The following is a 24,885-nucleotide window of genomic DNA, read 5'->3' as shown; positions in this document are numbered from 1 at the left end:
AATCCGCGGCGGTGTGAAATTCTCCTCGATGTATCGCGCGGAAACCTCTTCCGGCTCGCGCAGATATTATGGCGACGCGACAAAGGGGTCAAAGGGTGAGTTTGAATCGCTGGTTATGACGCCTCAATTATAGCGTATTTATACGCCATCCGTCGCGCGATGCGTGATTTATCGACCTCCGGGTCGAGCGGGACGGTGTTCTTTTCCATGGCGATGCTCGTACGGAACCGGTATCGATCTCCGATGTTGCCCGTTTGGCCGCATCGACGTTGGGGGAGCCTATAAAACTCCGATATTAATCGAAACCATAAAGTACTACGAACACCTCGCGACGCTCGGTCGTCGTCGTCGTCGTGGTTTGCTACAAAACTCGACTATTTTCTCTTCCGTACGGGATCGCCAACACATCGTGGCCGTGGCTCTTCGTCGACGCGACGGTGCAAACAAGGGGACGAAATTACGTTATCAGAACACGAAAAGAAAATTTTCATCTTCCATCTCTCTTCTCGTGCCTCTAAGTATTAAGTTTACCCTCCGTCGCGCTTTCCGACGTCGGAACGCTCCGACCCGACGAATGACCTACCTTCGATGAATTTTGCATTTCTCATATATTTTTCAGCGGCGATTTATCCTGCGAATAAATATTTCCGTTTTCATTTTAAAAGTGTCGTGCGTTGTATACCTTTCCCTCTCCTTCTCCCCTTCTCGCTCACTCTTTCTCCCGAATACATTGTATTTATTTTCCACGAGAGATATCGGTCGTGTTTTACTCGAAGTATTTCATTCCGAGTTCTTTCATTTAATTTTCTGACACGCTCGACATTTCTCAAGAGAAAATAGTTTCTCTCGTTCCTATCCGATGGTATTCTTTCTTGTTTTAATGCTGAACTTCGGATTATAGCGTGATATTCATCTGACTTTATTAACTCTCTCTCTCCCTCTCTCCCTCTCTCCCTCCCTCCCTCCCTCTTTATCTATCTATCTATCTATCTATCTATTTGTCTCTTCCTCCTCTTCTCTGTCTCTCTCCTGAGAGTCGGTAACTCGAGAGAAAAAACAATCATCGCGAGAATTAGGAACAGAGTCTCGTCCATCATCATCGTGTCCGACATCCGGGCGTGGACCCTTTTAACGCGTTGCAATTTCGACTTCCGTTCCTTTTGATAACGGGAAGAGAATTCTCGCCCTCCCACATGATTCTAGTTTAATTATCTCGGCCTTGAGGAAAAGGAGATTCACGGAGATAAGGACAGACGAACGGGCACACGGGCAAACTAGCCGAGGAGTCAAAGAGCAGTTCCTTGTTGCGAAGACGGTCGGAGGCATCGATATGTTGTTTACGAATACCCGTTTTCCCTCTCTCGTCCCTCCTTCCCGTCTCTTCACTTTTCCCCTCTTTTTTTTTTTCTGAAAGTCTTTTAACGCGGTACCGCGCCACGTGACGGGGATGAAAAGCCACAGGCGCGGCGGAGGTCTTTCTTCGACCTTTCTTACTAGCCATCGCGATTTCCCGCGCCAATTGGTGGGCCTTTGAGAACTCGATGCTTCTTCCATTACTTCTTATCAGCCGGCGAAAAAAGGAACGTCGTTACAGAGATCAAACGAAATTTTGTCGCCCTTTGACGAAGTGTGTTATTGCCGGCTTTCCGCGGCTAACGTTTCTCTCTCTCTCTCTCTCTCTCTCGCCGTGCTTTTTTTAAAAAAAGATTGTATCCTGCGGTCGAACGTCGCGGAGAGCATTTCTTTCTCTCTCTCTCTCCTCCTCTTTCTCTTAAAAAATTGTAGACTAGAAACAACGGTAAAATAAATAACGGCAACAAAATTCGATTCTGAAAAGGTTCCTCGTCCAGTCTTTAGAATCAGGGTCGACGTGCTTGCCATGAGAGAGATGTCAGCTTCGCTTCGACGGGGTGAGCCAAGTTGCGTCGCGTCGCTCGCTGGCCCGTTTGATCCGTTTGATCCGTCTCGACTCGACGGGTGCACGAGGCATTTCCCGAGGCGCGGAAAATGGTAATTGCCGCAATTTCTCGTCCTCTTATCCCCCCAAGCGTACGGAAGGTATCGTCGGGATGGATCAAACGGAATTTTCGCCGCGACTTTGATTAAAGTATAATTATTGAGGTTGCCCAGAGAAATCTTGGCGGGGTGGGTTCCCGTCTCTCCTCACGGGAAATCTCGTTACGAGATTTTCGTCCGAGATACACCGGCCTTCCACGATCCTTATCCATGATCTTGTCTCTCATCCGCGCCGAGGAGAAATTTCATACGTAGGGGAAGGGGAGGAGTAAGATAGGAAAGTGGGTAAAATGACAATTTGTTAATTTTTCTAAGAACAAATAACGAGTCGGTGCCCAACTCATTAGAAGGCTTTTGGAAGGCCATTAGAAGGCTTTTAACAATAATAAATATTTTCAATTTCTCTAAATATTATTGTATATAATATCTAAAGACGCATATAATAACGTATTATTATTAGTCATTTTTATATTGCATTTTTTGTATATATTTATATGTCTTATATTGAAATATTTTTTTTATACACTTCAATATTTTTTTAAATACAGTGACCGCACAATAAAATGATATATGTGAACAAAATGAACGCATTCGTATATTTTATTTTAAGTATACAAAAGTTATTTTTTGTATGTATAATAAAAATTAATTTTTAATTTTTGTCATCTTATATTACACGTGGCAAGATGACGAAATTGACACGTTCTCGAAAAATTTAAATTAAAAAAACAATATTCTAATTCACTTACAAATTTTTCAGTTTATGCAGGTGATAAGCAAGGCTGTAGCTATTTGGAAAAAAAATTGATCATTATTTTTACGTTACTACGAAAACGAAAAGGAAAATTCGACAAATCTTAAGATTGCCATCTTACCTTCCTCTCCCCTATATTTTTCAAGTGCGCGCGCTCGCTCTCGTTCACGACGAAGGCCCGTTTGCACTCGCGGCGAAACTGAACGACAACGATGATAAGTCGAACCTTATCGTCTCAGCGGAGATTTCAGCGTCCGCTGTATTCTCGCTCGCGAGTAATTATTTCCTCGTCGATATCTATCTTTGCTTCGGTCGGCCGAGAGTGAGGGGGCGTCTTCTCTTATCTCTCCTTTCTGTCTCGATATTAATTACGTCAATTAAATCGGCAAAAGCGTTTATCCGGCATATATAACGAAGCGCTTACACAATCGCGACACGACGTTCGCGAGGGATCTTTTCGTGACAAATATTCTCGCGTTGATTTTCATCACGATTTCACCGAGAATACGGGAAACATTAATTATATATTATTCCTCTTGCTGCTCTCTCCGCTTTAATTGCACCTCCTAATTATACCAGTTACCCCTTCTTCGCGATCTCCTGCAGTTTTTTATGCTTGCGCGTTCCTCTTTCTCTCTATCTCTCTCTTTCCTTTTTGCCGGATTCACTTGGAAATTCCTCGAGTGTGCCGCGCAGCAAATCGGGACGCGAAGCGAGCGGGCGACCAGCCACCCTCTCGTGCGCATTGCCGTTCCGGTGCCCGCATGCGGTGCAAACTGACGCGTCTTGAATTTAATGGTCGGCGCTGCGGATTCGTATCGAGAGCGAGCACATGTGAGCGGGCGCTGCCAGGTTGCAAATGGCATAACACATTTAGAGGTGGATAGGAACGAAAAGGGGGAGAGAGAGAGAAGGAAGGGGGGGGGGGGGCGCGGGCTCGTTTATACCGGTAAACCCCGAACTCATCTAACCGTCAACGCGACAAGACACATATCAGACCGACTGCGTCGACTGTAATTGCGTTAACACACGAATGGCAACCTGCCGTTTCGACGTGTCGCGAAGATGACGACTCGTCATCGACACCGCAGGTGCGACCTGATTGCGGTGTCGCTGATGCGAGCAGTTTCTGCGAATTCTGCCGCGAATTCTACGTTGAGCGTTAACGTGGAATCGTATCGGGTGGCTGTGCGAGGCTTTTGTTTCAAAACTATTATTAACCGTTACTTTGCTGGGCAACCTTGAAGTTATTCACGTTAACACGCTACAAAGATAGCTTCGCTCGGAGTGGACCGGTGATTAAAAATTCACCTTGTAATTTACTTTTAAGAACGATTGGAAAAATCGACTGTAAAAATGCAAACAATGTGGACACTCAAGCCATCGGTCAGAACTCGACGCGGTATTTTTTGGTAGACATCGTAGAATCAAGAAACGCGATCTGTCGAAACACGCGTCTCGTGAGAACGCGGGGCCTATTTTCCGGTGAAGCGAAGAGAACGGGATTTCGGTCATCCACCTAAACTCGGCTACGCCGAGCATGTTATGTCAGCGACGATGGCAGCTCTCCTCAAGCCGGAGGAAGGGCCCTTTTGTCGGCTCGCGTGGGCGTGGAGGTCGTCTTGGCAGCTTCCTCCGCTCCGGAGTCGACGGAAGTGGCCCGGCCACCGTCGGGAGGATGTCACAATTAATGCTGACCGGGGCTCGTTAGTACGTTTCCTTTTTCCCTGACTCATATCGCCGATGGCGGCCACCGAGCCGAGGAACCGCCAGGGACTGTGTGCGCGGGAGTCGTCTCCAGTTGAAACGCTTCCGGAGACGTCATCGCGCAGACGTCGACGAAAAGAAACACTTCCTGAATCGGGATCTAGCATGTTTCATGAGCAACTCTAAATAGCAATCGATTCTTATAGCACTTTTATATATAATTTCGCGTTGCCATGCTGGAAAAAGAAAGTCTTAAATCAACGATAAGTACCTTCACATATAAGCATGTCTGTATATTCAAATGAAGATCAGCTTTCGTTCATCAGCTGTTCGGTTAATTCTTCCCGGCCAGCGAACGGTATTAATTAATTAGCCGCTTATCTTCGTCCGATCGGGGTTTCTTATTCTCCGGATGGACGATATCGCTTTTGTTGGTGCGTGTGTATGTTTGCGTGGGCGTAAGTGGCTCGATTCTCGGCGCTATTTAACGTCGTCGCGTCCCAACCGGCGCCATAAATCACAACGAGATAAAGCCTCGCGCGCGAGGAACTCCTCGAGCTGTCGAGCTAGTACCGGAAACGTGGGTTAATTCGACACTACCTATAATATTGGCCTCGTCTCTACGTACTAATGCAGTATCGCGGTTTAGCGGCGGGAAGGCGATCGGCTGAGATAAGTACCCCTCGAGCGGCGTGAATAACGGTCGGACTTCGTCATTAACGATTTGATCCCCGTAATTCCGAAATCGACTTAAGATACCGTGTATTTATGGCCACCGTGCACACATATTCACCCCGGATACAACGCGTTCGCGCAGTCTCACGGTCTCATTCGCGATACCGCGTGTGCCTCATTCTTTTAAGTCGAATTGGCGGCACGGAAAGCAAAAATCGGTTCCCACAGCTGAAAACCAGCTCTATATAATACAAGTGAAATTTCGTTATCAGATCGAGATTTTCAGCTGTGGGGGCTGATTCTTGTAGCTATAATCGTACACGGGAAAAATGAGCTATCACGACTAAAAGCTATGTCTGGCAATGAAATTTCAGTTGTATTGTATAAATAGCTAGTTTAACTTCCAGTAACTATTGACTGCTTCTCAGTGATAATAAACTGACTGTATTTTCGAGAATACGGTTCCGATACGGTTTGCAGGATTGCTGCGCGCGCAATATTTCCCCGATGTAATATCGCACTTGTTATTCCACCCGGTCTGTTGCATGCGCGTAAGGTCACGTAATTACAGAATTTCGCGTCGTCTCCCATTTTTTCATCCCTCGCTTCTTTCCCGCCGCTTTCTCGTCGAGAGGCGTCGAGGCATCGGAGCGCGTGCATACTCGCGATATGCATATTTATAAAGCAGAAATGGAAGCCGAAAACACACCGCAATGTCGTACGCGGCATTAACGATACCGATCGCACTCGGCACGATTTTGCCGTACGCGCGCAGCCCGAGAAATTCCCCAGTGTTGTTCCACAAGCGACGATGTTATCGGAACGCGTCAAGGCGTGTATTATGGATAGCGCCGGTTAATTTGCCCGCGTACAAATTTACATTACGCGCACGAGTATAACGCGTAATGTGTTTTGCAGTTCACTCGCAAACGGTTCGGGCGAAACGATACGCCGTAGACGCTCGTTGGCCGCGCTTGTTGGTCGCGCCGTGTAACATACTCGTGCACCCTTAAACACACGAGCAACGCGCCAGTGTTTAAAGGGGGACGGGGGAAGGCTCGACTAGAGCGAATCGACTCTTGCAACTCCGTTGAAACAGAACAAACGAGACTGCCAGCTCGCTTCACCGCTAATTAGATCTCGAAAACTGGGTCGCCTCGTCCATGCCGAGGAGCCAGGAAGAAGAGCCGGAGGCCGGAGGTTGGACGGGAGTGACTCTTTGCCGTGAAATTTTTCAGGGAATTTTCGCCACCCCTCTCTCTCTCTCTCTCTCTCTTTCTACGTTCCGATGCGAATGAAATTTTCAACTATTTTCGGGGCACCTGAAAGTGAAGCACGCGTATACAGCGAGCGCGCGTCGCCTATTATTTTCCACCTCGAGTGTCGCGAAGCGAAACTTTGAGAGTGCTTTTGAACCGATGCTTTTGCACTTGCGCGACGAAAATCATTTCCCGTTTTTATACAAGGGGAGTTTTTCTACGACGAATTTTGCGTAGGGGGCGCATATATTTCTCGTCGGATAGAGAGAGATAGAGAGGGAGGTGTGTGGAGGAAACGATATAAGAAATGTCACAAGTACAGCTCGCGGTAATTTGTGCTGTGAAATTTAAATGCCTATGCGCCAAATGGAGATAAGACGATAATTCCGCCGGGAAAACACCGGGGTGACGCACGCGGTAGTAGTTTGCCGGCTTCGTAACGGGACACATTTGCTGCGTCGATAGGAATTTCTCCGAAGGGCGAGGCTTACTAATTTCGCGGAAGCGTTTAATAGCGTCGTGTCGTCTGACCTACACCTGTCAATGATATTGATTGGCTAATCAGCGTTCGCCGCTGCCTCACGTCAGTTTCCGAATAGCGTAATAGTACACGCATTCAACGGGTCCCTTCGTTATTTTTGTCGTTAAAACACATCGCGATAACACACCAAGAATCACAGAGCTCTTGGAATTCTCCTGAAAATAATAAACAGGAGAAAAAATCATTTAGAGTGACAGTCAATTTTACACCGTCATAGCAAATAGTCAAATACACTGGGTATTCCTTAAGTATCGTCCAATATTTTGGGAGTCGACTTTTCCAGCTATCTTATGAAGATTCATTCGTACGATTCGTGTGTTCACTTTTCCCTTAAAATTATCTCAACGATCAACTTCCAAAATATTCAACGGTACTTGGGAAACATCTTGTATATTCATTGATTTGCCACGTCAGAAAATTTGCTGTCACTTTGAATTATGTTTCTTCGCGAAAGCGCACATTTTCGATCCTGAGAGCCTTTCTCGCTCGCTATATCGAGCGATTCCGCTATTAGACGTCTCTTTATTAGTTACGCCGGGGAATATTGCGGCGGGAAGGAAATACCGTAGTTTCGCGATCCCTGCTGCAGCAATTAGGGTTTGCAGCGGCAGTTAATTCTGAATCGTTATATCGCTTCGATTATGAGGAGACGTCGAATGAGGTCCGCGGAGCGCCGTGACGTAGACTCGCGTCGCAACTTTATACCGATTTCGTATCGATATTTGCGCTTATTTTATTAATTTCTTTTTCGACGCGAGTTATATTGAACGAATGTACACGATATAACGTGATTAGACGACGGAGTGTTCGCGAACGGCGTTTACGCGTCAGGAATTTCCCATATCGCATACTGAAGTTAATAGCAATTGAATTTCATCTCTCGATTTTCCGTTCGCCCGATGAACTGTACAAAATAAATCCCATCGCGCGGCGGAACGTTCGTTCCGTTCTGCAAATTTTCCCACTTGCTTTTTTCCCTTTAAATTAGATACACTTTATGTCTCGTTAGCATTTATTACTGGTATAATTTGTAATTATTCTGCGAATTTCGAAATGCATTCTATCGATACGCGAATTAAGTCACACGAGGCAAAGTTAATCCAAACAATGCAATATTCTTCCCCTTTACGAAAGAGGAGGAGAGATAGAGAGAAAGAGAGGGAAGAGAAAGAGAGCGAAAAATATATATATATATTCAACACAGCTTGCCGGTATCGTCAGCTCGGAAAACGGACGCATATTTCGACGATTCAGCGGCCACTCGATTTTTTTTTAATCTCGCGCGTTTCCATCCTTCTTTTTATTTCTCCTTCCAGCGATTCGTCCCGGCCGTCTTTATAAAATAACCGGCAGTGAGATATTTTCCCCCGGAAAAAAGGAATAGTCATACATATTAGCGAAGGCATAAAACGGTTTTATCGTTGTATCGCATGAGAGGATTACCGGGCTCGCTTTGTTATTCTTTGTCGCGTGTGACGTTTCCATTTAGCAGCGGCGGCGTATTCTTCCTCGGCATTATCACGGAAAGGAATATGTTTCTTTTCGGAGCTGGAAATATCGCATTACCTGAGACTAATATACTCCTCCGTCGACTTCGTAGTTCATCTACTTCGTAAAACGCCGATGGTTCACTGAAATATTTCACACAGTAAATTATACCGTTTAAATTAATGCAGTGAATTTGATCGCAATGAAATAGCACCACTTGTAGTGGAAATTAGACAGAAAGAGAGAAATGTCGTAATTATTATATTTGGACGTCCAGCGAGTTTCCTCGCTCGAATCGAACGTCGATTTGCGTAGAAAAAAGAAATCACTAGACGCGCGTGTATTTCAAAATAGGTCCGCGGGTATTTTACGGCGAGGCTGATCTGGACGAGGGGATTTCTGATTCCCCGATTTGCATCGGACAATTTCCCCGGCGAAAGGAACGATTGTAGCGCGGCACGTGCCGTAATGAAGTGATTTCCAACTTTTTCTTTGATGTGCCTATTATCGAGTTAAGGTGCTCGGCGTGTAGAACGCGATGTTCGGCGCCGGTGAGTCATAGAATTGTAAATGGAAACTTCGCGGCCGGCCGTCGTCGAAAAGTCGATTGCTTTTAACGACGGTGCATCGCGTTGATCCCTCGATAAACTCGGCCATGACGACATACGCTATCGATTGTACTTCCCCGCAAATACGGCGCAGGCGTGACAGGCCGGTAACAATTGCCAGCCGTGTAAAGTACCGAGCCGCCTTCGCAAAAATTGCCGGATGCAAAAGGGGTGAGGAGAGATGACGCGCGCCTCGCCTCGATTAAACTGGAATTGCGAATTCCCGAATTGGCGAGGGATGAAATTTTCCGGGACGATGCCGGACGGTATCATTTGAAGGGAATTATAGTAGTGGTATCGTTGGTCATTTTTAATGTCATTATTATAAGAATTAAGGGCGATGAAAGCCGATTGCCGGGCGCCAGTTTCGCGTAATCCTAAATCTTCAATAACAATAATATAACTTTATGGTGACAGCTAATAATTTTAACAGCGCGATAGCTAATATTCTCATCATTTTCATCATTTCCTCGTTTCGGTGTGTTTCCTATCATAAATATTCCTGATATTCTATTGTGCGCATGCATCTGATTGTTCATGCGCTGGTACTCGTTCTCGCGAGACAATTTGATTTGATGCTTCTCGCGCCGATATGATCATTGAAAACAAGTGCGCAGTTATGTGTGCGTATAATTCTATTGTTTGTCATCGGAGGATTACGCGTGTGCGGGTGAATCGCGCTTTAATCCCGATTGCGCCGCTAAATCGCCCTTTCCCGGGATTACAAATCGCCGTGGTTGCGCAGCACCCTCTCGATGCCGACTGGCCGCGCAACGAGTGCCGCCATAGCCGATAACCGATTTATGGCCTATCTATCCCGCACTTTCGCAACAACTCTCGATCTCGCGCTGCGCGCTGTTAAAAGTGAAAACGCAAACAGCGACAGCACGAGAGAAGCGGACAGAGAGGTAGCTGAATCTCGCCGACCGGCCGTAATCACTTTACCTGATCAGCGGTTTTACGTGTGCGTTCGCTCGCAAGCTCGGTCGCAGGCGTGCGCCTGAAATTCCCTCAAAAATCCCTGCCGGCTGAATGTAATTCAAAATAGTGCGCGCTCCGCGGATTGTTTCGGACTGGGTTATCTCGCACAATTTGCGCCACGCAATCCGAGTCTGTTGGGAAAAATGTGCGACACGCGCGTTGAGAAGCCCATTTAGTTGAGTCGAACCTAATTCTTGTTTGGATACGCGCGAACAAGAATTCTCTTTGAGTCAACTACATGGAGAAAAAGACATTGAGATCCGCGAGGAAAATGTTTCATGTGATATTTTCCTCGATGTTTATTGATTAGAAGAACAATCTGACTGTAATGACGGAATGTATATTTTTTGTGAAATATACCCAAGTTTTCTTATTAATTGGTTTATCTGCTAGGAATAAAATTTAATTTCGCCACATTTAAATAAGCGTTCGATTCTGCGAAATAAACCTTATACTTCACAAATAAGTTTTCGAGTCCTTTTTTCTCAGTGTGAATGAATTTCTTAGTGCGGGCCGAGAGAATCCGCGGCGGCTAGTAGAAACACGTAAGTCAATGTTTCTACTTGCGACGCGGTCGCTTTTCTCTCTCTCTCTCTCTCTCTCTCCGTTCTCTATGGGAACGTGTAAATGAAAACATATAAATTCAGGGTGAAATAACCCAAGGGTATCAATTAAGCCCTCGATGATGGGAACGTGACAGTGCGGATAGTCCGCGATACGTCGCTGAATAAACGTGGTGAAAACGTGACATTTTAATTGTCACGCTTCATAATTTTGAGTAGAACAAACGAATAGGCCGTGGTCGTCGGGCGTACTTCCGTACAAATCTGCGAACTATTCACGGACGCGACAATTCCTCGTTAGAGGCACGAGGAACACGGCACGAGCGTGTTATTCGTAATGAAATTTCCTTCTTCTTTCTCTCTCTCTCTCTCTCTTGGGTCGCACGGTGTGGATTTTGAAGTTCTTTCCCGATGCAATAAATTATTGACGAAACGACCATCGTCTCTTTCTCTTTCTTTCTTATTGCGAGTCGCGCGAAAAATCCTTTTTACGATCGGCGGCTGATGTGTTTCCGGCATTTGTATCGCGGACACTGATTGGTTTACGGCTCTTCGCCGTGTTCGCGTCTCTCCCCCGACCTCGACCTCGCCGTCAATGCATATCCGGTACACCTCATTCGATTATGTCCCGCGTCTTGCTACGTTATCAGGTATGAAACTGACTAGTGCAATCCAATTATCGTCATGACTGCCGTCGCGTCACGACCGATCTCACCCGGACAGATTTTATTCAGCTTTTATACGTTACGAGGCGCGGTGTCGTCAGCGACGAGAGCTTTTATTCAAGCTGGATTCTACCGGCTTAAAAAGAATTACCTTATGAAGAAAGAGAGAGAGGAACGGTGCGATGTTAACACACGATGGGATTTCAAACGGACCGAATGCGATCGTGCAGAGTCGTATTTGTTGCGTATTGAAACTTGACGCGTAAACAGACGAAGTCAAATCTGGTCTTTCCGTGTGCTACTGTTTTTTTATGTAAAAAAAGTCCACAGCACGGGACGGCTATGAAGATTATAAATTATTAAATGCACGGATCTCCACGGATGCGTAAATTTCCACTGATACAATCTCATGAAGGTATAAGATAGGAAAATCGGATGAACTGTAGATTTATTAATCCGCATATTTTACATATTTTACGTATTTCAAGTGCCATTTTTATGCTTCCGCGGTAAAATTATTTCCTTACGAAGGGGAGAATATTTAAGATTATTTCGAAACTTGCCGTAAACCATGTTACACTAGACAGAAAAATTGTCAGGCGGTCCACTAACAGCAGAATAAACCAAGCTGATCACGTTGCGTGATTCACCCTGTATATGCGCGTTTAATTATTAAATAAGCCGCTTCATTAGCAAAATAAAACCTTTAGCGCTCCCGAGGCAGAAGTCATCAATTATTACCGCGACCGCGGCGATTAACAAACGGCCAAATTAGCTATACGTCGCCGTTGCCGTCACGAGTCTGTTCTTCGCGATCATTCCGAGGCAAAAAGTGTGCTTGACGTTAATTCAATTAGCGATCTTCCCCGTCGACTCGGCTCTTTCTCTCTTTGCTGCGATGCGGAGATTTGCCCGCTGGAGTTCGCAAGAATCCGGCGCGGATATTACGCGTCGTATTAGATTGTTGCAGGTGAAATGGCCTTGAATTTTGTATTTAAACTTTTATCCGATAGACTTTATATACATCTTGTCGATCGAAATAGTCCTCATCCGCCTCGATACACTTTCCCCAACGTGATACAAGCGCACCAATGCCTCTCACGCTGGAAGTTGGAAGAGCGAGATGCGAGAAATTCGCGTCGCACATTTCACTTTCTGTTCGGAATATTTTCTCACTTGAAAAAATCGGGTGCTCGAACAAAAATGACAATCCGTTGGAGAAAAGTCAGGAGAATGAGGAGAGTGTGAGGGGGAACTTCGCATTTGTATTCGGCAAACTTTTTTACAGTTTGCACGCGTCGTCAGGCGTACACTATTCAAGTATCACGCACGCAACGACAGCGTGCGTAAGAAACGCTGAACTAAGCCGGGAGATTTGACCTGTGAAAAACGGCCATTTCATTTGCAACAATTTAATAGCTGCTTCGTCGAGATATGATCACTCCTTCTCAACCGTTCCGCGCCTTTTTATTCGCTTACCCCCGGGACACTTAAGGGTGGAAGCCGGCTGTAAAGTCAGCCAGCCGATAGCTCGCGGTTAAACACCGGGGTGCGTTTCCGTGCGACTCAAACACCGCCGCGCGCCGCACAGTATCTACCTCGCAGGCGTATCTCCCTCCGACTATAAACATTTGCCGTCTCCGTCTCTCTAATTTCATCTAATCAGATGTAGTCGTCATAGTTCGTAACACACACGAACACCGCCGACGGGCACCGACGGCGGCGGGGAAGATGAATTGTAATGTACCGGAGTACCCGTGCCCGTGCGGTAATGCGCCTCAATTTAAGGTGTTGTGTTTAATATCAAATTAGTCTCTGATATCAAATTACAGGAGAGAGAGAGAGGTATAATTTCATTTATCGCGAGACGCTTGCAGGGCTTCACTCGTAATTACAAATACCCTAAGGTATCCGGAGCTTCTTCGAGTTGGCGAAGCATTGCCAATCGCAGTTACGGCCTCGAAATGGAAGCTCGTGTCGTCGGCAAGGAAAGCCTCGGAGCATGCTCTCGAAGAAGCGCCCGCTCCCGAAATTTCATACGAATCTGTCGATCGAGCTGCGCATGTTTAATATGGGAAGGTCGACGCCTGGCCCGGTTTGACGTAATCAACCGTCACTTTTAATATCCCTGTCGCAATGTGCGTGCGCGAATAAAAGACGACGGCGGTGCTCACGGCAAATTCACGAAGACGTCATAAATTTACGACGCCGATCGTACGTCTTCGCGAGGCGACGTCTGACGTCGTTCGGGGTGGTAAGTGCGGGGGCGGCACCGGCTATATCTCTGCTTCTAATTTCCACCGGCGACCTTGGGCAAAGAAATCGTAAATTTTTCACGCCCACTCGTCTCTACCTGGGTGTGGCCGTGTGTAGTTCAATGAGAAGAAACAGACGGACGGACGACGACGATTCTTTCTCTCTCTCTCTCTCTCGAGAGAGAGACAAAAGTTTCTTCCACTTTCGCGGCGCTTTTCTTTGCAAACACACGGCCAATCATTTGTCGCCGGCACTATTTCGCGTTGTTCGTGAAAAAGTCACATATTTTCGTGCCGGGGGTCTCGCACTTTCACCCACCGCTACTCTCGGCACGTGAGAGCGCTCTTTTTGAAGTTGGATTGAAGCTGGTGGGAGATTTTCCCAGGAAGGGAAATCCGATGGTATCGCCAAACTGAAAAGACTGAAAACAGTCGCGTGAGAGCTGAGGATTTTCGAGATGTTTACGGGGATATTTTCTTCTCATCTTTTTTTTTTTTTTTTATAAAAGAATGCGCAAAGTTTACATAAGAGGATGAACTATATGAATTGCGGTGAGCGTCGAGGATGTGCGGATATGTTATTTGCCTTATAATATATTATAATTATAAGAGCAGGATTGTAATATAACGCGCTATTTAATAAAATAAAAGGTTAATGAAAAAGATTACATTAAAAAAATTGCTGTTCTTAATGACACGCGCGTATATTTATAAAGTGTAAACACTTAAAGTGTTCATATTTCTTTCGATCGTAGTGTAAAATGAAAACCAGAAAATTTTTGGAGAGACATTGTTGGGAGACATTGATCATATGGAGTCTGTTTATATTTTTCGTTTAAAATCGTATACCTGAAACATTATATTTTTAACCAGGATCTGCATAGATTTCCCAACCAGAATTCATAATTATTTTAAGAAGCTGGACTGGATTCCAATTAGATCTCAAGAAATTTTCTATGCGGAGGTGATTTTAATTCACGAGACCAGAATTCCGGGCTCTCTTATTCCTAGATTAAAAAGAACACTCTCGCGCGAAGTCGACATCTTTTCGGTGGAAATTTTACGTACGTCCTCCTCTTCCTTTCGATCTGCCGATATTCGGTTTCACTGGAAGAATAAAGGCAGGGGGATTTTGAATGTGGGCGATCGTTTGAACGTCCGATTCTCAGCGTGCGCGTGCGATTTTTAATATTTCATCGAATTTCGCCGTTATTTCCCACGATGAGCGCTTTTCACTCTCGCGCATAACTACGCAAATTTCCGAGATCCTGGCGCGATAACGGCGGCAGCGCAAACCCGCACTTTGCATACCGTCGCCGGGGAAAGTCCGTGGCGTACCCTGTAATCAGAGCACTTTCGCTTCTCCGTGTCAAAAGCGTTAAGTATTTTCGTACCTTAGCAGATGCGCATCACCGTTCCGGCAGTGGGCTCGTTTATCCTCAATTTCGTCGAGCTCTATTCTACCTTCATCCTTATCTCCGACACTCTCTACGTCGTCGTAACTACCGAGGCACTCCAAAGCGCAATCCTAATTTCCGACTCGCGAGAGAGAGAGAGAGAGAGAGATACAGTGCTTATCCTTCGTACAATTCTAATTAGACCTCACATGAGTTAAACTCTGGTCTGTCTCAGTATGTTTACTAATTCAACGCGAGTCAAATGTATAAACGCGAAAAGGAAGAGACGGAGCGTGCAGTCAAATTTCTGTTCACTAATGATCGTCTTGTTATCACTTCGCTGGTCTTACTCGTGGGGATCTTATATTTATCACAAGGTTGGGTAATAACTTTTTTACTCAGTTAAAAGTTAAGTTAAAAAGGTTAATAACTTTTAATCGAACTTAGTTAATTACAAATGAATTGACTTTTAACTCAAACCAGTTAATTTAAAGTGCATCAACTTTAATTTATTAACTTTTTTATATATATAAGATAAAGTAATTCATCGATATTAAAATCATTGCGAGTTACTTACAATACGAAGTGAGAAGACTTAAAAATAATTCTGACAGAATTTTTTCTTACTTTGAGAGCCGGTGTTCTTTTCTCATATGGGATCCCGAGTCAAAATCGGTATTTTCAGTTTCTCGCTAGCCGATATTTTCTTATAATAGATTATCTTTTCTTTATTTAAAGTAAATTTAACCTACAATTAAAAAGTTAATTACGTAAAAGGCATATATACTTGAGCACGGCTTTATATAATTAACTTTTAACTTCAATTAATTTTATAAGCTATTAATTTTTAACTTTTATTTAATTGAGAATTTATTGAGAACAATGTACGAATGTTCACGCTTCTGGCGTCTTTTTTCTGTCGCAGAATGGACCATGAGGAAACGCGGTGCCGGCTGGTAGCAGACGAGCGGTCGGGCACGCTTACACCACGTCGCTGGTCTTCGTCGACGCGTTCCCGGTGTCACGTCCAATCCCGAAGCCGGCAGGTGTCGCGAGCGGCAGGTACGAGCTCGACAGGTGCGATAATCGGGGGTGGCCCGGTCTCTGCCGCCGGGCCGGCGATGCGACGATGAGCTCGCCGAGGGTGCAGCTACCCCTCCACACCCGACCAAAGGTGAGACAATTCGCGTCGTTTTCCGGACGACTTGCCGGCTCGCTTCTCGTCGATTTTTCTCTCAATTTTAAAGCCGCCTCGTTCGGCGTGTAATCCGCGACTGTGTTAATCTGCTCGCGATTCGTTGCTGTTTTAATTTCCACGAGAAACATTTCTCCCGAATGTACGACGTTGCTCGGGGCGAATTGGATTTGACGAATCATCGAGTTTCCACTTGTCAAATTTTCCCCTCGTCTTTGGAATCAATCGAGTATCTCTCTCAAGTATAATATTATTGGATAATCTTGTAACATGGAAGAAAAGTAGTCCCCACAGTTCAAAATTAACTGTCCATATAATACAACTGAAATTTCATTAATTTCCCTAATTTTCCTATGAATATATTTAATTTCTAGCTGAAAGTTAGACCCGGTAACTAAGTTTTAATCGGTAACTGAATTTCGTTACAGCCAATTCCTTTTTCCGCGAACGCGAGTGCGCGAAGCTTATGTTTGATTAAAAGTGGAAGAGGAAAACGGGCTTGCACTCGATTACGACGATAACACGATAACACCGCAGGCAAAATCTGAATATTCTAACGTCGACCGTCGAGCAGGTACCTACGGAAGAATTCTCGTTAAACCGACGGTAATCGGCATCTCCTCCCGAAAAATCGGCCCGTCCTACGACGGTAATCCCGTCTCGTTGGACGCTCCTTAAATTGAAACGTTAAGCGGGCGGGAGCGACGCGTCATATTCTTATGAAAGTTGAGTTATCCTCGGATAAGTTGTCACTTTCTATCGACACGAGCTGTCCTAGTTCGAGAGGAATTTTTAACGAAGTTGATCCGAGCGAGAGCCGAGCGATCCGTACGTAGCGTAGCTACACTCACGCCGATCATCAATCAAACTTTGAGCCGAGCAACCTCGTGACATCGCAGATACCGCCTCGACTCCCCCGCTCAGACCTTCGGTTTTGCGCGGTAATAACGAAAGCACGTCACGGGAATGCGCGAAAGCGCGCCGCGAACACCTTCGCGTCCTCGCGCGCCTCACGACGAGATCTGGAGGAGCGTGGAAGAGGGAGACAAAAGGGCATTGTTAATGTGAGTGGCGATCCCTCCTGGATACGTGCCTAAGTCTTTCCACGTCTGTGCCCCGGCAGCCCCGCGTAGTAGCAAGGCCGGGTCGTCTCAGGAACCGCAGCGAGGCCGAGCGACGAGGAGGCGCGACAGGAGGCGGTTCAAGGCCGAGACTATCCGCGTGGCCATGGACCACGAGGCGAGGAACGGAACCGGTAGCAACGACCACGACGAGGAGTTCACCAATATTTACTTCATCGTCGGCGACCGCATTGAGACGGCCGCTTACAAGGCGAACCAGGTCACGGATATGGAACTCAAAGGTCAGTGGAAACTTACCTGCCTCTCATTCGCCGGTGAAAACTTTGACAGCAACTACTGCGTCGATGTTGAATTTCTCTCAGGTACGAGCGGTAACGTTGAGGAAACGGATATGAAACTCTTTAAGTTTGTATACTTTACAAATATACGGACACGCTAAACGCGCGCTGTTAACTATAGTGACATTAAAAATGCCAGCCAATTTATTAACCTCTTTTGCCTGTTTCTGCTGTCATGCTTCAAATCGAATGGACGATTGACTCAACTGAATTAATCAATCGCATCGGCTAATTGGCTGAACCGATCAATGCGATTGGCCAGTTCCGTTGAGTTAATAGTCAATTAGGTCTAAACCATGATGGTGGAAACGGGCATTAATCTGATATTCGGCGACACGTCCTCTGCTGGACCGCGCTTTTGCGCGACTTTCAATTCACGCCGAAAATGGCGCACGTTGTGGCACGGAGAGCTCGACAAATGGTGTAATTATTTCGTTTATGGTTTTTATTTGTTTCTTCTATTTTACCGGACTTTGTCCCTTGATAACAGCGAAAGTATCGGATGGCGTAGAGGTCGAATTCAACGTGCATCGGAAATAGTGCACGTGGCAGGGAACATGCCACTTTGTTCTGTCGATGACAGCCGCGGTACACAGCCAATTAGCATCGCGGAAAAGGAGGTTTCCTCCTGTGTTCGGGATATGAATTGTTGCGTTCAGCAGAGAATGTCTACAGCTACGTTTAATTTAGCGTTTCTACCTAACTTTTCGCTCGCACGTACTAAAGACGCGTTGACTGAAGATTCTGAATACGTCGAGTGGTGCGCGCAAGCAGCGGTATTTCAATTAACCGCTCTTTTAAATTAGACGGAGCGCAGGCATATCGCGGCAATTCGAAGTTATCGTCCGTATAAATTACATTAGACGCCGTATACCCTTGAAAGTTTCATCCTCTCTGTCGGGGCTCGCGACGCGGTGAACGTCGCAATTACGGATTAAGCAAGATTCATCGTCGATCCCCGGGAGAATTAAATTTGCGGTCCACCGTGACGATCTCTCGAGTGACTTGCGGGAGACACTTGCGAGGGACGGGGAAAAACGACGGCGTTTCCGAAAACAGTCGTCCATTATGTGTACATAAGCGCGTGAGTCGTTCATTAATCTTCCCGAGAGACGACGGGCTGAGAGAGAGAGAGAGAGAGAGACGTTTCATTCGGACATAACTTAACGCTCTCCGGCGTGTATAACTTAACGCGCATCTTCCCAAATCTCCGGCGGCTTTTCACTCCGGCTTTACGGACGCGCGAGGCCGTATTCCTCGGCGGGCTAAATGCGGCGTCGCGTCGCGACGCTACGCGACGATGATGACATCGGCGAATATTTGACGTTCGCAGGATTTAAAAGCAATTATCGACCCCGCCGAGCCAGCCAATCCCGGTCCGAGACGACGTTCGTTTTACACCTTCGCCCGTCGCCTGTATATGAAAGCTTCCCACCGGAGCACTACCGAAATTATGTTTACACACACTTCACCTTCGTACCGTGACCTATCGACCGGGCCTATCGTCGTTCCATTCCGGCCGCGTGGAGTGTCCGACCGGCGCCGTCTGCAACCCTGCCTGTCTGCCGGGCGAAACAGCACGCACCCGTTGCCGATATACCGTGTATTCTTTCAGCCCTTCCGCGGACGAGATAATTATACCGCGTTTGAGGGGTCGACGACGACTACGGTTGAGAGAGAGAGAGAGAGAGAGAAACGTATTCAGTACAAGTAGGAAATAACTGCCGGCGAGGTACTGGCTGTTAGTATCGATTTTTAGTTTATAGTATTTCATGCCAATACTGATCTGATATTGACGGAGTACTAAAATAGCAGTGAACAAAGACACGAAAGACTGTACTGTATCTGTATCGATTTTCGATATTGCCAAGGTACCAGAAATTATCGATTCGTAATATTGGAGCAATAGCGATTTTCAGCAATGATTTTTATTATTGTAGAATTGTTAGTGCCGTAACCATACTGTGGAAGGAAGGGCCCAAACTTTTCCTGAATTTTTCCCGTTCGAAAAATCCACATAAGAATTTCAATGATATAACATTCCCGTGTTATCTGTAGATATATAAGATTTTTAATTTTTAATATTAAATATCCTTATAATTAACGTTAAAATCGAATAATTGAACTATTTCATAGTTTAAATTAATTTAGACTGTTTATCCTTTCTCTTTACACTGTGCTGTAATTTATGATATTTTACATAGTTTACATTATCTACGTGAAAAATGCCATGTAAACATCACTTAGACTATATGCAAATTATTCATGCAGATGTGATCTTAAAATCCACAGCACAGCCCCTGATTTAAGGGGATGCCGTATCTAATAACTTTACCGATAAAATACTTATTTTCTCTGTGAAGTTTACGTCGTATTATTTGCGCAGGATTATCAATATTTTTACGCAGTGAAAGTACGCGCGGAAATGATAAAACATTTCAAAGTGACATTTCTATCTATCAGTTAGCATAAATATTTATCTGATATAAACATCCTGTAACTGTAAATCCTTATGCGTACCGAATGTGTATCGATGCTCCAGTCGGGCAAATTTCAAAAAGGACATGTTTATACCTTTGTACCTCGCCAATCTCCGGTACTGGTCGAACGTACACGATTCCTACATAGACAGTAGCGCGTTAAACATTTGTGGTTCGTTCTCATCTTTCTCATGAATTACCGCTGTGTGACGTGTGGCAATTTTCAACTTTTTGAAATCTGTTTTTCCCGCTTGCCTCTTTTTTCTCGTTTATATAATAGCTCTCGTGATTGTACCCCTTTCGTTACCCGTGATTTCATTAATGTTTTTCGATACTTTTTTTTTACTATTGTTCGCCTGCAACGCCCGCTAAAATGTTATTTGCACGCTGATATAAAGGACGTTTGGCTTCCCACGCAACATGTAACGTGGTTTAATTAACCCCTTTGCGCGTTTTGTGTTCTCTCTTTTTTTTTTTTTTTTTCATTAAGTTATTTGTCCCTGCGTATCACGACGCACAGTGTCGGGATAAATCGCGTTTGAAGTGAAAAATTATTCTCCTCTCGCGATAATTCACGCGATTCGCGCATGATAACGCCGCCCCGGTTCCGCAGTTGCGCAAATAAATGCGTTTAACGATCTAATTAAATCGCTTGACGTTACTTGATCCAATCTATTCCTAATTTAAATTATTCGTTACGCGTGGAAACCTCGCGTTCCCGAGATGCGTTATTCGATGATTTATTAATCTCAATTATCGTCTCTGTTGAAAATTAACCGTCGCGGATAGGATATTCCAATTTTCGATACGTTGACCGCTAATTACTTGCGCAATGCTGTAATGTTATAACGCCGCGCGGCGATTACCGTAGTGATATCACGATTACGCTCGACGGTGGCGCGGAATTTAACGACGTATCACTTGTATTGGACTACATTACGTAATTAAAATTCTAATGCAATTACAATGTGTGCGCGCGCAGCCACCGTGCGCCATTTAAGGGAGATAGCTTTGTCAATGTCGATGTTACCGGCGGCGGTTACACGACGCTTACGAAGTCACACTACACGTCGACAAGTCGTCGGAACCTTATCCCACAATGTATCTCCGATCTGCAACATGGTCCTAAAACCAACACCCTGTCCGTTCTTGTTAATTCTCCCGCTGGGCAATTCGGCGACGTTAAAATTCTGCTGTCTTTATTGCAACGCTTTCAATTTCGATTTACACAAATCGACTATTTTTCAAATTATTTATTGATTGTAAGTCTTACGTGGGTTTCAATAATTTTTCAATAATTAAATTAATAACGTTTGTTCTTTATTAAATCAGCGTAAGGCATACAAAATACAAAATATTAAAAGAAAAAAGAAATATATATATATATTTGAATAGAAAATATAATTTTTAATATTTTTTACTATCTAGTGTAATAATTTGTACTCGTCTCTAATAGAGAAGGCAAATATTAGATCGTATAAAAGAGCTTTATAATTACGATAAATAACGAAGATTGGTTTACTCACTGTAGTTTAATTACATATTAATAAGCGGAAATTTCCGCATCAAAATTTCACGTTACGATTTCCTGCACGAAGATGCCGCATAAGAATACTAACGCTCTCGGACTTTGTTATTCCCGGCCGTTGACCGAGAGAGAGAGAGAGAAAGAGAGACACTACTACACGGCGAACGCTCGGCGTGCTGAAAAGGTCAATAAAAAGCTTCCCGCGTGGCCGTCGTACCTCGTATACTGTTTTGCGCGTGCCTATCGCCGGTATTGTGCGATTGTCGTTACGAGGGTGGTATCTCCCAGGACGCCACCGAGTCCTCGTATCCATGGGGTCGCTCGTGCCGTCCTCGTTCCCTCTTCGTGGTCGTTTCCACTCAACTAAAAAGCCTTTTAACGAGGCCGCCTCCACGAAAAATGTATGCCGCGCGAGGATGCCGATCGATATCACGTCGACGAGAACCGAATCGAAGCTTCCTCCGATCCCCTCGCCGGAGACGAGTGAGTCCTNGTGAGTCCTTCGGTGTTTCCTCCCCCCCCCCCCCCTCTCTATTTTTCTCTCTCCGGCGCGAACTGCGGGGAATTGCACGCGTCTCCTACCCTGCATCAGCGGAACCAAGGTTTTCCCGATAATTATCCATCCTGCTATGCTTGGGACGGGCACGGATAGCTGGTAGAAAAAAAAAAAACCGGCGGCGATGCGAAAGCATAACAAAAATAATGAGAACTTTTCGTTTTAGCTGTACTTTTTGCTCGATCCGAACGAGCGAAAACGTGCCGAGCTTTTTGTCGAAGCTTCTTGCGAGATCTCCCGAAGGGCTGTTAAAGCGGAGCTGACCGAACTGGAAAATCGAATGTCTGCGAGCGAGTGGGTGCAGCCTTAAACGTCTCTCTAGACGTTTAGGCGGCGGCCGGCCGGCCAGCTGGCCACGTTGCCCGACATGCGAATGGTCGCGTTCGCTCGGTTTTATTGATCATAATCGAAATTGCACGCCCCACGGGCTTATTTCTAGCCATGGGATGCACTCCGTAGAAAAAAAATGCGAGTTCTATGAACTGCGTGAGCGGCAAATTGACGACGTCCAAATAAGTTTCGGGGGGGGAGGGGGAAAGAACGCGCGTTTCCCCGTCATTTTCCCCGTTTCCGACAGTCTTCTTATTTCGCACGGCGAATTCCGCGAGCGCTTCGACCGATCGATGCCGAATTTCCGAGGCAATATTTTCTACCGGGGAAAGCTCTCTCTTTCTCTCTCTCTTTCTCTCTCTCTAAGTATAATAACATTAAAAATATAACCTCGTTTGCCAATCTTCTAATCTGATATGCGGTTAAACTGCCACTCGACTCTGACGATGACAGTCGCACGAAGCGGGCCGTAGCGTACAGCCGATCAGCATCGCGGAAAAGAGGTTTCATTGTTTGGGATTCCTAATTAGTATCGTAATGGGATAAGATACTTTGGAACAACTTTGGATATTCTAATCAGAATCTGTGCTACGTATGGGAAAATCGGAGAAGATTTCTACGCGAGAAATTATTCGTCTGTGTACGCAGAACAACAGAAGGATTAAGCGATGCATGTATACGCACGAGACCACGTACAGAGTGCGCGGAATACAGAAGATGGTTTTTGCTTTGTCGGGAGCCTGATAAATGTAAAATATGTCCGGTTCTTCTTTTTATTTTTAGCCCTCGCGCGATCGTCGTCGCAGATATTTTTCCCTCATCCGTCGTCGTACTTTCTCCCGCTATTGTCGTCAAATTTTCCTGTCCTCGGACAATTATGCCGCGTTATATATCAGGGAGGGGGAGGGGGGATGGTAAAAGCAAAAGAAGGAGGGAAAAATACGGCGTTTTTGTCGGAAATCGCAATGGGTTCCGTAAATGTGGCGAATAATCCTCGCGACGTGTCCTCCCTCGTCTTCTCGTTGTCGCCGGTGCCGCCTTACACGACGTTCATTTCTGTCGATGTGTTTTCGTTATCGCTGTAAACCTAACCGGGCTCGTTCTACTGCGGTATGAGCAAGCTTTCGTTATCGTGATATCTCATTATCCGAGACGAGAAATTAATATCGGGTGCCGTCATTATATTCTCTCGTTACGGGCGAGATTGCCGCTACGATGTGGAGTCGAGATTGCGAGAGGGTAGTGCGTTGTATCTCCTTCCTCCGTGACACGAGCGCACCATCCCGAAATTGCATCGCCGTCGCGATAATTCTCGTTTCGCGTCGTCGGGCGATAATACAATTTACCTTCGTCCTTCTCGCGGAAGCGGGAGGCGTCGCGTCCGGTGCGATCTTTTCGACGTTACGCGACGAACACTCGCCCTTTTTCTCCCGGGAATGTTTCCCGGCTGCGAATAAGTCACCGTTCGCTGCCATCGGAAGCGGTTCTCCGATTCCCATGTCGTCCGAAATACCGCCCGATCTGTCGTATCAATTCGGCAAACCGGAGACTTTGACAGTACCTGAGTCGAAATTTGGGCCCTGTGTTAAACTTTTAACTCTACAACGCAATAGGAGCTAATATAACAGGTTCAATTTCAATTCTAGTAACATAATTCGTCCCTACTTTGACCTCGATGAGAGATGTATTAAATTTCCACTTACGCTGTTTCAGCATCAAAATATGGTTCGAGGGGGTAGCATGAAAATTAAATCAGCAGAATTAAATGTTTAAGAAAGAGAGAGAGAGAGAGAGAAAGAAGTAAGTAAGAGTCAATATCGTCAAAGTTAAGGTTTTATTAGTCTACCGGCCATCTAAATAAACGCGAGCTATCCTTAAAAGCAGCCTGTGTAAAAATCGGGGAAATGTCGAGGCAGCGGCAGAATTTCGAGTCAATGTAAATACAAGGGTTTTCAAGTTGTGTGTTCTTCCGGCGAAGCCATTTCCACGCGACGAGGCGGACACGTGCAGGCCGCGGATGCATTTACGCGTTTCACCCGATGCAACGCACGGCTTTCCGCGCGTACAAACGTACGTATCGATTGGTTAGGCGAGGCTGCTCCAACGCGCGAGACCCCACCTGCTAGTTAATCAAGCCGTGTTTCTCGAACATCTCTTGCGTTCCCAGGTGACATTACCGGCGAAGTCACGCGAAGGTATCCAATTTCGAGAACTCTTCCGCGGCACCTCGCGGCGGGTGAGTACACACACGGTAAGAATACCGTGCGTTAAGAGCACCGTGAGCGATCCGTGATTTTACGGAAGCCCCGAGAGCAACGGAAAGCCATCTATCGCGAAACAAAACTCGTTATTCGCGGGAACACGTGGTAAGTGGTTTTGTAAAGCTACAGAATCATCGTAGGATCCTGAATTCGGGCGAGAGAGCAATTACAGGCGGGGGGGGGGGGGGGGGGGGGGGGGGTTTTTT

The 24,885-nt window shown here is 45.7% G+C and overlaps 1 protein-coding gene across 3 annotated transcripts in view; it reads left to right on the top strand.

Annotated features, from left to right (window-relative positions):
- Nucleotides 1-24,885, top strand: part of LOC106747983 — a 163,193-nt gene that overhangs the window by 94,233 nt on the left and 44,075 nt on the right. For all 3 annotated transcript variants that reach the window (XM_014626086.1, XM_014626084.1, XM_014626085.1), the window contains 2 exons: nucleotides 15,835-16,083; nucleotides 17,228-17,467. In XM_014626086.1, the coding sequence (XP_014481572.1) occupies nucleotides 17,332-17,467 (136 nt within the window). In that variant the 5' untranslated portion in view covers nucleotides 15,835-16,083; nucleotides 17,228-17,331. The remainder of the gene's footprint in view (nucleotides 1-15,834; nucleotides 16,084-17,227; nucleotides 17,468-24,885) is intronic.

This window comes from Dinoponera quadriceps, unplaced genomic scaffold (genome assembly GCF_001313825.1).
Source record: "Dinoponera quadriceps isolate SergipeBrazil2010 unplaced genomic scaffold, ASM131382v1 scaffold2167, whole genome shotgun sequence".
In the NCBI taxonomy this organism is placed as follows: domain Eukaryota; kingdom Metazoa; phylum Arthropoda; class Insecta; order Hymenoptera; family Formicidae; genus Dinoponera; species Dinoponera quadriceps.
Note: the sequence above shows the minus strand (reverse complement) of the source record. Positions and strands in the feature narration are given on the sequence as shown.